Below are 14,243 nucleotides of genomic sequence, written 5' to 3' on the forward strand. Positions count from 1 at the left end.
GTTTGTGGGTGTTGTCTGTGTAACCTGAGTGCAGTATACACCATTATCCACCTATATATAGCTAATTATATTGCTCTTCTGTAATTGAGCTTTCAGCCATCTGCAAGAGTTTGTGGGTGTTGTCTGTGTGCCCTGAGCGCAGTATACACCATTATCCACCTATTTAGCTATATTGCTCTTCTGTAATTGAGCTATCAGCCATCTGCAGGAGTTTGTGGGTGTTGTCTGTGTGCCCTGAACGCAGTATACACCATTATCCACCATTATCCACCTATATAGCTATATTGCTCTTCTGTAATTGAGCTTTCAGCCATCTGCAGGAGTTTGTGGGTGTTGTCTGTGTGCCCTGAACGCAGTATACACCATTATCCACCTATATAGCTATATTGCTCTTCTGTAATTGAGCTTTCAGCCATCTGCAGGAGTTTGTGGGTGTGTCTGTGTGCCCTGAGCGCAGTATACACCATTATCCACCTATATAGCCATATTGCTCTTCTTTAATTGAGCTATCAGCCATCTGCAGGAGTTTCTGGGTGTTGTCTGTGTGCCCTGAGCGCAGTATATACCATTATCCACCTATATAGCTAATTATATTGCTCTTCTGTAATTGAGATTTCAGCCATCTGCAGGAGTTTGTGGGTGTTGTCTGTGTGCCCTGAGTGCAGTATACACCATTATCTACCTATATAGCTATATTGCTCTTCTGTAATTGAGCTATCAGCCATCTGTAGGAGTTTCTGGGTGTTGTCTGTGTGCCCTGAGCGCAGTATATACCATTATCCACCTATATAGCTAATTATATTGCTCTTCTGTAATTGAGATTTCAGCCATCTGCAGGAGTTTGTGGGTGTTGTCTGTGTAACCTGAGTGCAGTATACACCATTATCCACCTATATATAGCTAATTATATTGCTCTTCTGTAATTGAGCTTTCAGCCATCTGCAGGAGTTTCTGGGTGTTGTCTGTGTGCCCTGAGCGCAGTATACACCTGTATCTACCTATTTTGCTCTTCTGTAATTGAGCCATCTGCCATCTGCAGGAGTTAGTTGGTGTTGTGTGCCTCCAGCACAGCACAGTATACACCGTTATCTACCCTTTAATTCCTGTTGTTCTATAATAAAGGCATCTGCAGGAGTTAGTGGGTGTTGTGTGCCTCCAGCCCAATATACACTACCCAATTGCTGGTTTTCCCATCTCCCTTCAGGCCATTACCATGTCTGGAAGGCCAACAAGGAGAGGCAGACAGGCACGAGCCGATAAAAGAGGGCAAGCAGGTTCTGTGTCTAGAGACAACAGTGCTGGTCATGGACGCGGTGCATCGTCATCAGCACGTGGCCTTGGGACACGCTTGTCCTTATTTTCGGCAGCTGGACGTTGAGCCACATCATGCCGAAGACTTGGTAGAGTGGATGACCAAGCCCTCTTCATCCTCCTCATCCTCTCTCACCCAGGCTCAGGGTACTAGCAAAGCAGCTGCCAACGCATCCTCTTCCCTCGTCTCAGTGTCATCATCAGTGACTCCTTCCCTAGACCCACCACGTCCTCCTGAGGAGCCCCCTGAACTTTTTGAGCACAGTGTTGGGTACATGCTCCAGGAGGATGCCCAATGTTTTGTAGGCTCTGATGATGATACTCAGTTAGAGGAAGGCAGTAGCGTGAGCGCAGAGAGAGGGGATGCTCAAGAAGGACAGCAATCTGGCAGTCATGTTCCACAAGCTGCAGCATACTGCCAGGTTTGCTCCAGCGATGAAGAGGGAGGGGATGATGAGGGCACTGACTCCACGTGGGTGCCTAGTAGGAGAGAGGAGGAGGAGGCGGCACATCTCCAATGAGGCAGGATGCCCTCCGGGGGCCAGCTTAGGGGCAGCACACCAACTGAATCACACCGCAGAGCTCCGCCTGTGCAGGGCGCTGCCTCTGTGCGTTATTCTAAAAGTTCTTTGGTGTGGGCCTTTTTTGAGACGAGTGCATCAGATCGCACTGCTGCTATTTGCAACATATGTCGACTCGAACACGAAGCTCATCCCTAGTCTCAAGCGTATCTCGCGTGTCCAAAACATCAGCCGCTTGGGCACCACATGCTTGACCAGACATATGTTGACCTGCCATGCAGCTCATTGGCAAGCGTACCTCAAAGTCCCACACCAAAGAACAAAGCGGACCTATCCTTTCTCCTCATCAGCTGGGATCTCCAACCCCACTAGACCTTCAGTCCTCTCTGAAACCTGCACTGAGAGGAATGAAGGTGTAGAATTAGGTGTGTCACAGCCAAGTGTTTCCGGGCACTCTGCTAGCAGTACACCCACGTCCAATTGTAGCTGGCAAATTTCCCTGCCCCAGCTGCTGGACTGTAGAAAGAAGTTCACTCCCAGCCATCCACATGCCCAGCAGTTGAATGCTAGCTTGGCTAAATTGCTAGCACTTCAACTGCTACCTTTTCAGTTGGTAGACTCGGCCCCCTTCTGTGAGTTTGTGCAATGTGCGGTTCCTCAGTGGCAGGTCCCCAAACGCCACTTTTTCTCACAGAAGGCGATTCCGGCTCTCTACCGGCATGTGGAAGGCAATGTCCTTGCCTCGCTGGACAGGGTGGTCAGCGGTAAGGTGCATATTACTGCTGACTCCAAAATGCTACTACTGGTTGTGACACACCTCTCTCCTCCACCCCCTCCTCTTCTTCTTCCTCCATGTCCTCTTCCAGTGCTCTGTCCACAGAACCAGCGGTGTTCCGTAGGCGTTCAAGGGGCTACGCAAGTACGCAGGCAAAACTATGCCATGCCATGCTTGCGCTGGTTTGTTTGGGGGACAGGAGCCACACTGGAGCAGATATTTTGTCAGCTCTGCAGGGGCAGGCTGAGAGGTGGTTGATGCCATGCCAGTTTAAGCCAGGATTGGTGGTTTGCGAAAATGGCACCAACCTCCTCTCCGCCCTCCGACAGGGACAACTGACCCATGTGCCCTGTGTGGCTCACGTTCTTAACCTGGTGGTGCAGCGGTTCTTGGGCAGGTACCCGGGCTTACAGGATGTCCTGAAGCAGGCCAGGAAAGTCTGTGTGCATTTCTGCCAATCAATTAATGCCTGTGCACCTGCCCAAGAACCGCCTTATATGTGACATGCCCTCCAGGTGGTACTCAACGTTGGCCATGCTGCAGCGGCTGCACGTGCAGCAGAGGGCCATCAATGAGTACCTGTGCGACTACGGCACCAGGACAGGGTCAGGGGAGCTCGGTTTTTTCTCACCACGACAGTGGGGCATGATCAGGGATGCATGCACTGTCCTGTCCCCATTGGAGGAGGCCACAAGGATGGTGAGCAGTGACAGTGCATGCATCAGTGACACTGTACCTCTTGTCCACCTGTTGGAGCATACACTGCATGGAATAATGAACAGAGCACTTGAGGCAGAACAGAGGCAGGAAGAGGAGGACTTCCTTGCCTCTCAAGGCCCCCTTTATCCAGACAGTGTTCCTGCTGTCCCACCCATCACACAGGAAGAGGACGAGGAGGAGGAGGAGGAGGATGATTGTGTCAGCATGGAGGTGGAGGCTGGCACTCAGCATCAGCAGCAGCAGTCTTGTAGGGATGATTTACAGTCCCAAGAAACCCGTGGACTTGTACATGGCTGGGAGGAGGTAGCTGCGGATCATGTTGTCCTTAATGACCCAGAGGACTCCGGACCGAATGCCTCAGCTAACCTACGCTGCCTGGCCTCCCTGATCCTGCAAAGCCTGCAGAAGGATCCTCGTATTCTTCAGATCAAGGAGAGGGACCATTACTGGCTGGCCACTCTCCTTGATCCACGGTACAAGGGTAAGGTTGCCGACCTTATCTTGCCGTCGCAGAGGGAGCAGAGGATGAGACATTTCCGGGAGGCCTTGCAGAAAGGTCTGTGCAACGCGTTCCCAGAGACTGGGAGGTTACAAACTCCTGGTCCTGTTGCTGAGGCATCGGTCAGAAGTAGCGGTGGAGAAGGTGGCCGTCTGACCGATGCTTCCAGACAATTTTTTAGTCCCCAGCCCCAAGGTATGATCGGTTCCAGCAACCATCGACAGCGTCTGATTTACATGGTGCACGAATACCTAGGGGCAAGGTCAGACTTGGTCACCTTTCCCACCGAAAATCCTCTGGCTTACTGGGTCTTGAGGATGGATCACTGGCCAGAGCTTGCACAGTATGCAATTGAGCTACTGGCCTGTCCTGCATCCAGCGTTCTTTCGGAACGCACCTTCAGTGGTGCTGGTGGTTTTGTTACCGATCACAGGGTGTGCCTATCCATCGACTCGGTTGATTGACTGATCTTCATAAAGATGAATCAGTCTTGGATCACCCACAGCTACCAAGCACCTGAAGCTGATGTAACCGAATATTTTTTTTTTAAATATCACATCCCTTCAAGACTGCCTATGCTGATGCTGAGTGACGGTCCTGTTATGTTGACTGTCTATCCTCTTCCTCCTCCGCTGATATCTTGGAAGAACATTTTTGGTTCTGGGTGATGCCACCAGCCCAATTTTTTTCAGGGGCGTTTAATTACAATTTTTGATGCAATGCTTTGCAGCAAGGCTCATTCCTGCACTACAGCTAGAGTATATGGGAGAGGTTGCAGTGCCTAAGGCCCAATTTTTCAGCCCCTGTTTAACAGCGGCATGTAATTAAAATTTTTGATGCAATGCTTTGCAGCAGGGCTCATTCCTGCACTACAACTAGAATATATGGGAGAGGTTGCAGTGTTGTGGCACCAGAACCAGTGCCTAAGGCCCAATTTTTCAGCCCCTGTTTAACAGGGGCATGTAATTACAGTTTTTGATGCAATGCTTTGCAGCAGGGCTCATTCCTGCACTACAACTAGAGTATATGGGAGAGGTTGCAGTGCCTAAGGCCCAATTTTTCAGCCCCTAACAGGGGCATGTAATTACAATTCTTGATATAATATTTCACAGCAGGGCCCGTTCCTGTGCCCACCGAGAGTAACTGTGAGGACTTATAGTGTTGTGGCACCAGCACCACCACAACCACCAAAGGCCCAATTTTCTACCACTGTTCAACAATGGCATGTAATTACAATTCTTGATATAATCGTTTACAGAGTCACTTTGAGGGCTTACAATGTTGTGGTAACACCAACACCTTGTTCTGCCATTTCTGCAGAGCATATAGGGCAGGCCCCTACTTTCAAACATCCAACTTACAAACGTCTCCTACTGGCAAATGGAAGGAGACAACAGGAAGTAAGATGAAAAAAGACGGACGGCAAAAAAAATTATACTGGGGTGATAACCCTTCCCTATGTTTTCCAAAAAGCTTAAAAATAGATTTTTTGACTGGATCTACACATTAAAAATTTACCAGTTCAAAATTACAAACAGATTCTACTTAACACAACAAACCTACACAGCCTGTATACTGCTGTTCTGAGTATATAGGGCCTGGGGGCCCCACGTCTTTCCTTTTTTTTTAAATGGGTACGGGGTTCCCCTTAATATCTGTACAAGACCCAAAGGGGCTGGTAATGGGCAGGGGGGGCTACCCATGCCATTTTTCTCAATTATTTGTATCCATATTTCCGGAACCAGATATTACATTAAAACCGCAAGCAGTTTTAAATTACTTTTTTTTTGCGTTAAATGTCATTTTGTGCAGGGACTGTACTAAACACGGGAAGCACGTGCCACTTCACAGGCATACTATAGACATCCCCCAGGCACAATATTTAAAGGAATATTTAACTTTTTTTTTTCACTTTAATCGTCATTAAAATCAGTGCTCCCGAAAAAACAGCAGTTTTTAAAAACATTTTAGGCATTGACCCATGTCCCCTGGGGCAGGAGCCAGGTCCCCAAACCCTTTTTAGGACAACATTTTGCATATTAGCCATTAAAATTAGCACTTTTTATTTCGAACGTTCGGGTCCCATAGACTTCAATGGGATTCTAAAGTTCGCACGAATTTGCAGTCAGTTCGAAAGTTCTGGTGCGAACCGAACAGGCGGGTGTTCGGCTCATCCCTAGCCATGAGGAATGAAGGCATGAGAACACTGTATTGGATACCTCCCAACTTTTTGAGATGGGAAGGAGGGACACATATTAGCAAAAGTATGTAGGCATAGGACATGTCCCCTGTCACGCCCCCTAAAAGGAGCATTACACACACACAAAAATATTTTTTTTACCACTACTATTCCTTTATATTGGCTTTTTAAATTTACAAATGCAGCAATTTCAAAACTGGATGAAAGTTTTAGCACTGGGAAACACTTTCTGGAAGATAAAAGGTGCATTTTATATACAACTATAAAGATCAGACATAAATGAGGGACAAAATCAGGGACAGTCCCTCGAAATCAGGGACAGTTGAGAACTATGTTGTATGGGATGTGAAGTGTTTTTTGGCTATTTATTGATTGTAAGTGTATACACCACATTAAAACCTTTTGTACTTTGCTGCCCTTCACTATGGAGAGTGTTTCTTTTTTTCATGATGCCATCTTTCTTTGTTTAAAACAGAGGGTATATAATACCACATCGATATAGTGGTATGGATGTTTGCTGGCGTCAAGCTGATTGCCCTGTGGATTGCATAAAGTGCTATTTAACTACTCAAAACTGGGCTGAAGAGGAGACGGGAGTGGCTGGCTCAGGCTCTCAGGGGCCATTCCAGGGTTGTGGGTGGATCCCGACTTTATTGTCGTGATCGTGCCCCAGACTGGACTGGCTCTGTGACATCAGCCAAGTGTGGGAGTGTAGAACAAACTGCCCTCCTGTGATCCACAGGAGAAGTACAGCCAAAACTAGCTTTAACCACTTCCCGCCCGGCCTATAGCAGATTGACGGCCTGGCGGTGGTTCTGTTATACTGACTGGGCATCATATGATGTCCTCAAGGATAACAGCCGCCGCGCGCTCGTGGGGGCACACATTGTGGTGATCGGGCAGTCAGTCTGACACACCACTACACCGATCTTCGTAAAGAGCCTCAAACAGAGGCTCTATACCCTGTGATCAGCCATGTCCAATCACGGCTGATCACAATGTCAACAGGAAAAGCCATTGATCGGCTTTTCCTCACTCACGTCTGACAGACACGAGTAGAGGAGAGCCAACCGGCGGCTCTCCTGACAGGAGGGGTCTGTGTTGATAAACATGCTCACACTAGACCACCAGGGAAGCCACCAGGACCACCAGGGAAGCCCCCAACATGTGGATGACCAGGTACATCCCCCATGGCCATCCACATGTGCCCAATGTGCCCAATTTGTGCCAATCAGTGCCCACAAATGGGCACTGACTGGCACCTCTAAGTGACATTATTTGAGTAATGCCAATCAATGCCACCCATCAGTGTCCATCAGTGCCACCAATGAGTGCCCATCAGTTTTGCATACCAGTGCCCATCAGTGCCACCTCATTGGTGCCACCTCATCGGTGCCCATTAGCGCAACCTTATCAGTGCCCGTCAGGGCAGCCATGTCAGTGCCCCTCATTGAAGAAGAAAACATACTTATTTATAAAAAAAATTAACAGAAACAAAGAAAACTTTTTTTTTTTCAAAATTTTCGGTCTCTTTTTATTTGTTTCGCAAAAAATAGAAAATTGCAGAGGTGATCAAATACCACCAAAAGAAAGCTCTATTTGTGAGAACAAAATAATGAAAAAATTGTTTGGGTACAGTGTTGTATGACGGCCCAATTGTCATTCAAATTGCGAAAACGCTGAAAGCTGAAAATTGGCTTGGGTGGGAAGGTGTCTAAGTGCCTGGTATTGAAGTGGTTAAAGATTTCCCTTCACTTCCTGTCCTGGAGACACGACAGGAAGTGTGGGGAAATGTTTCCAGGGGAAACATATTTCCAGTATAAGAGAGCTGTTATAGGAACGATGGCTCTATTGAAGTATTTTTTGTCTCCTCTTGCTTTGATTGGTAAACTCAAAATTTTTGTAGCTCCTTTCACAGTCTGCATGGGACGGCTAAAGAGAGTGTAGATGGATGAATCTGCAGTGTCGGCTTATGTAATCTGACAGTCAGCCCTGGCTGTTTGGCCCACAATTTTAAATAAAGGGTGTTGGGCACAGGGCCATTTTAATGCAAGGGCAACTCCCAACTGTCCCTGATTTTGAGGGACTGTCCCTGATTTGGAGCAATGTCCCTCGGTCCCTCTTTCCTCCTCATTTGTCCCTCATTTTGGTATGATCTATATAGTTGTATATAAAATACATTTTTATCTTTAAAAAAAGTGTTTCCCAGTGCTAAACCTTTCATCCAATTTCTAAATGTCTGCATTCGTACATTTTAAAAGCCAATATAAAGGAATAGTAGTGGTAGTGGTCCTTGTGGATTTATCAAACCTTGTTTTGGTTAATTCTCCTTTAAGGGGGTGTGTCCTATGCCTACATACATTTGTTAGTAGGTGTACCTCATTCCAATCTCAAAATGTTAGGAGGTATGCCCAGGGGCCCCAGGTACAATGGGGGGGGGGGGCACAATAATCTTGCATTACATCATACTTGCTAACTGCCCCAGATTTGCTTCGACAGCCATGATTATTACGGAACTGTCCTGATATCCCAGAACCTATACCGTGTCCTCCTGATCCCAGTATTGTGCCCTCCTGACCCCCCTGTGCCTTCTGTATTCCCCCCTGTACTGTGTCCTTCTGCATTCCCCCTGTACTGTGTCCTTCTGCATTTCCCCCTGTACTGTGCCTTCTACATCCCCCCTGTACTGTGTCCTTCTGTATTCCTCCCTGTACTGTGCCTTCTACATTTCCCCTGTACTGTGTCCTCCTGTATTCCCCCCCTGTACTGTGTCCTTCTGTATTCCCCCCTGTACTGTGTCCTTCTGCATTCCCCCTGTACTGTTCCTTCTCTATTCCCCCTGTACTGTGCCTTCTGCATTCCCCCCTGTACTGTGTCCTTCTGCATCCCCCCTGTACAGTGTCCTTCTGCATTCCCTCCTGTACTGTGCCTTCTACATTCCCCCCTGTACTGTGTCATTCTGCATCCCCCCTGTACTGTGTCCTTCTGCACCCCCCCCGTACTGTGTCCTTCTGCATTCCCCCCATACTGTGCCTTCTGCGTTCCCCCCTGTACTGTGTCCTTCTGCATTCCCCCCTGTACTGTGCCTTCTACACCCCCCCCCCTGTACTGTGTCCTTCTGCATTCCCCCCTGTACTGTGGCTTCTACATTCCCCCCTGTACTGTGTCCTTCTGCATTCCCGCCTGTACTGTGCCTTCTATATTCCCACCTGTACTGTGTCTTCTACATTCCCCCTGTACTGTGTCCTTCTGCATTCCCCCCTGTACTGTGCCTTCTACATTCCCCCCTGTACTGTGTCCTTCTGCATTCCCCCCTGTACTGTGCCTTTTACATTCCCCCCTGTATTGTGCCTTCTACATCCCCCCTGTACTGTGTGCTTCTGTATTCCCCCTGTACTGTGTCCTTCTGCATCCCCCCTGTACTGTGCCTTCTGCATCCCCCCCCCCCCGTACTGTGTCCTTCTGCATCCCCCTGTACTGTGTCCTTCTGCATTCCCGCCTGTACTCTGCCTTCTACATCCCCCCTGTACTGTGTCCTTCTGCATTCACCCCTGTACTGTGCCTTCTACATTCCCCCCTGTACTGTGTGCTTCTGCATTCCCCCCTGTACTGTGTCCTTCTGCATTCACCCCTGTATTGTGCCTTCTGCATCCTCCCTGTACTGTGTCCTTCTGCATTCCCCCCTGTACTGTGTCCTTCTGCATTCCCCCCTGTGCTGTGTCCTTCTGCATTCTCCCCTGTACTGTACCTTCTACATCCCCCCCTGTACTGTGTCCTTCTGCATTCCCCCTGTACTGTGTCCTTCTGCATTCCCCCCTGTGCTGTGTCCTTCTGCATTCTCCCCTGTACTGTACCTTCTACATCCCCCCTGTACTGTGTCCTTCTGTATTCCCCCTGTACTGTGCCTTCTACATTCCCCCCTGTACTGTGCCTTCTACATCCCCCCCCCCGTACTGTGCCTTCTGCATTCCCCCCTGTACTGTGTCCTTCTGCATCCCCCCGTACTGTGCCTTCTGCATTCCCCCTGTACTGTGTCCTTCTGCATCCCCCTGTACTATGTCCTTTTGCATTCTCCCCTGTACTGTGCCCTTCTGCATCTCCCTGTACTGTGCCTTCTGCATTCCCCCTGTACTGTGTCCTTCTGCATCCCCCCTGTACTATGTCCTTCTGCATCCCCCCTGTACTATGTCCTTCTGCATTCTCCCCTGTACTGTGCCCTTCTGCATCCCCCCGTGTGCCCTTTGTGTTGACTAGTCTTTGATTTATGGAATGTTTTCCTTTTGTAAAATCCATTTTATTGAACGTACTAATGAATACTGTATCTGTTTAATTCTATCAACTATTTATACTTTAATTTCTTTGAAAGTAGGTGTGTAAATTGGGGCAAGTTGGTAGGGTCCCCAGTGCATTACTTTGCCCAGGGGCCCATGATGCTATTAAGAAGGCCCTGGTTGGGCGCGAGGATGCCACCAAGGCCTCCCTTGAAGTGAATTTCGATCGGTTCCTCCGGAAATAAATGAAATTAGTTTAAAGTATGCCCAGCCTTAGTCATGAGGCTTTTGTGCCTTTTGCCTATGAGTCATAGATGTGTATTACTACTAAACAATGAGAACTAGAAGACTGGAAAGATTTAGAGGAACACAGTATTTTTTTTTTTTTGGAAAGTCTTAGTCACTGGACTGTCGTTTCCTCTGCCAGAATATCTACGTCTGCCAGCAGGCGTCTCCCGAGTCTAGCAGCTCGCTGTATAAACTGGATATACAAGTTTTTGGAAAGATACCTCACAGGCATGCCCTGCCCTTTTCTCACATGATAAAAAGCATCCCTCAAGTCCAGACCAAACTCCACTTCGGAAAAAAATTCCACCAGCAAACATGGCGTGTGTACCAGCTCCAGGCTACCAATCTGCCTACAATCCCGTAAGTACCAACTGAACAACGAATATTATGCATAATGGAGCCGTCTGTTTGCACACATTAAACTTTATGATCCATTAAAAAATGCCAAAGTAAACTTTCACATAGGAGGAGGAGCAGTCACTGAGTATAAAACCCAAATATCCACAAAAAGAAGTAGAAAGCATGAAAATGTACCTCTTGTGACCATGCCACCACTTCTTAGTGGTCTTTCTGTTAAAGACATTTTTCTTTTATGTCTTGTTCTTTTTTGTTTTACAAATTAAGTCTTTGCTACTAACTTTGTCTTAGGTACTCCCAAACCATCCAAAGAAACTACTAACAGTGCATGTTTTCCAGATATCCCTATAGAATCCTTCAGGAAACATTTGGTCTAGGCTCACAGGGGTGCGGAGGGGCAACCTTTGTTTATTTTTTTATGATCTCGACTCCTCCTTTTTGTTATATCTTAATTGTGTGCTCGCGCCACACAGGATAAAGCGCCATTTTTCTTCGCTCGCAGCCCTATGCCCCTCCTATTATCTCATATTTGAGCCTCTAATCTTAGAATCTTCCATTATAGAGTTAACATGAAAAATGTGCATAACAAATCATATTTGGAGTTTGATTCTTTTTAGGGAAATTTGTAACTCTTATATAGTTAATTTGTTTTTATTATTTTCGGTACTTTTTTATTACATTTGTTTAGTCTTTTTTTTTTTTGCTAATTCTGAAAAAGCTGCATACTATGTTGAAAGTTATCCTCAAAGAGTTTATAAGTAGTTTCCATTACTTAAAAAAACGTGGCGCATCTATCGCCATGTAAAACGTGTACTAATCCTGGCACAGATCAGAGGCGAGCACTGTACCCGGAGTATCCAGTTTCTATTGGTACTTTGTGTTTTATGCTTCTGGATTTAATACAATTTTCTGGCTTAATCTCATGTAATCTTACAAGTAGTTAGTTTCCTCTATCAGATGTACATTAAAGGCAGATTTTTATCTTCCTTTTTTTTGAGCTATGTAGGGTGTGTCCATGAGAGTAGATGGGACATATTTGAGGTGTTGTAACTAGTATGACTACTGGGAAAAAAATGAGAAAAGAAAATCAGAGGGAAAGCAGTTTGTACAGTAAATTAACCCCTTATGTATCAAAGGCAAAGAGCAGTTCACAGCAGCAGATGGTATATTAACTTTTAGAAGTCCAATTCAGTTTTTTTTTTTTTTTTTACTAATCATTTGCTATCAGTTGCAATGCAAAAAGCATTTTGCACTATTTGTGTGAAATGTATTGTACAGCGACTACTACAACCATTACTTGCCTATTACTTGCCTATTTCTGAAAATACTAGTTGCTGGGCTGTCCGGATTTAGGACATTGAGGCACTAGGGTTGATTTACTAAAACTGGAGAGTGCAAAATCAGGTGCAGCTTTGCATAAAAACCAATCAACTTGCAGGTTTTTTTTTTCAAAGCTTAAAGTGGACTTCCACTGTTTTTTATTAAATTTTATTAAAAGTCAGCAGTTACAAAAGGTTTAGCTGATGACTTTTAACCGACACTTACCTGTTCCACGGTACAGTGATGTGGCCGCACGGAGGCCCGGGGGATCCATTGGAACTGTGGGCACCCAGCCATGACAGCTTACGGATTCACAGCTGGGCGCGCACTGTGCATGCGCAAGTCGCGCTGCGCTCCCCCAGTGGACAGGCAATCTTCTGGGACGTGTCCCAGAAGATTGGCAAAAGGGAGGGACCGCCTAGTGGAGAGGAGGAGTCGCCTAGGTGGCCCATGGGCGGAAGGAGGAAGTGGGACAGGAAGTCCCTCTCTAAAGTAGTCACCCACTCCCCCCCCCCAAACAAATTACATGTCAAATGGGGGCTGTAAGGGGAGGCTGAGTGCTTCAGTCATTTTTTCAACTTTCCATCTATTAAATCTTCTGCCCTTGTGGTTTTAACTTTTTTTTTTGCCATTAAATACCTTATACAGCCCACTTCCTGTTTCTTGTGCGGTCATTAGCCTAGGCTTATGACATCATGCACAGCTCTCTCTGTCACTCTTGGGAGAGTTTGCCAGGAAGGGGGGGGGGGGGGTGAGTCATAAGAGGGCCAATGAGAGCTGCAGGGCTGAAGGTGTGCCTCTGTAAATCCAGGAAGTGAACAGGCAACAGCTTCAGCTGCCCACAGTTAAAATGGATGCAGCCAGGCTTAGTGGGGGGGAGATTTCCATACCTCCCAACTTTTTGAGATGGGAATCAGGGACACCTACTAACAAAAGTATGCAGGCATAGGACATGCCCCCCTTCCACACCCCCTTAAAGGTGAAATAACCCCAAAAATAGAATAGTTAAAACCACAGGGGCTTTTTTTAACCATTACTATTCCTTTATATTGGCTTTTGACATTTTTACGAGTGCTGCAGTTTAGAAATTGGATGAAAGGTTTAGCACTGGGAAACATTTTTTGAAAGATAAGTAATGCATTTTATATACAACTATATAGATCAGACCAAAATGAGGGACAAATGATCAGGAAAGAGGGACAAATCAGGGACAGTCCCTCAAAATCAGTTCAGTTGGGAGCTATGGATTTCTGCAGAATATTTGATAAGTACAGAATCACAGTATATATATAAAATATTATGCAAAGTGGTTGGCAAACATGTTTTTATTACAAATTATGTGAGCAGACTGCAATTCCTTTTTAAGTGAACAAGCTGAAGTTAGAAGCTGATTGGCTACCATGCACAACTGCATACCTTCCAACTTTATGAGATGGGAATGAGGCACACCTATTAGCCAAAGTATGCAGGTGTAGGACACACCCCTTGCCACGCCCCACTTAAAGGAGAATTGTACAAAAAAATGATTGGTTAAACCCACTTGTGCTTTTTTACCACTACTATTCCTTTATAATGGCTTTTGGAATTTACAAATGCAGCAATTTAGAAATTGGATGAAAGGTTTAGCACTGGGAAACAATAATATATGAGTAGTGCATTTTATTTACAAAAATATAGATCAGATCAAAATGAGGGATAAATGGGGAGCAAAGAGGGACATTGTTCTGAATGAGGGACAGTCCCTCGAAAACAGGGACGGTTGGGAGCTATGCACAACTGCATCCGATTTAGCATTCTCCCGTTTTAGTAAATCAACCCCACAGGTCTGGATCAACCATGAAGACCAGGAATATCAGCGTGAAGCCAAAACTTCAAGGGCCCATTTAGGGTGGGTTCACACTGGCAATCACACAGGGACATGAGTTCCTGTTCGATTCACATGCAGTTCTGTGCGATGCAATTTCAGCCCATTCATTTTGAA

The 14,243-nt window shown here is 46.4% G+C and overlaps 1 protein-coding gene across 1 annotated transcript in view; it reads left to right on the plus strand.

Annotated features, from left to right (window-relative positions):
• Positions 1-10,780: 10,780 nt before the first annotated feature.
• Positions 10,781-14,243, plus strand: part of LOC143981973 (galectin-4-like) — a 54,968-nt gene continuing 51,505 nt past the window's right edge. The window contains exon 1 of the mRNA XM_077480270.1: positions 10,781-10,945. Coding sequence (XP_077336396.1) covers positions 10,901-10,945 — 45 coding nt within the window. The 5' untranslated portion in view covers positions 10,781-10,900. The remainder of the gene's footprint in view (positions 10,946-14,243) is intronic.

This window comes from Lithobates pipiens, unplaced genomic scaffold (assembly GCF_037356315.1).
Source record: "Lithobates pipiens isolate NorthernLeopardFrog02 unplaced genomic scaffold, aLitPip1_a1.2 Scaffold_1, whole genome shotgun sequence".
In the NCBI taxonomy this organism is placed as follows: domain Eukaryota; kingdom Metazoa; phylum Chordata; class Amphibia; order Anura; family Ranidae; genus Lithobates; species Lithobates pipiens.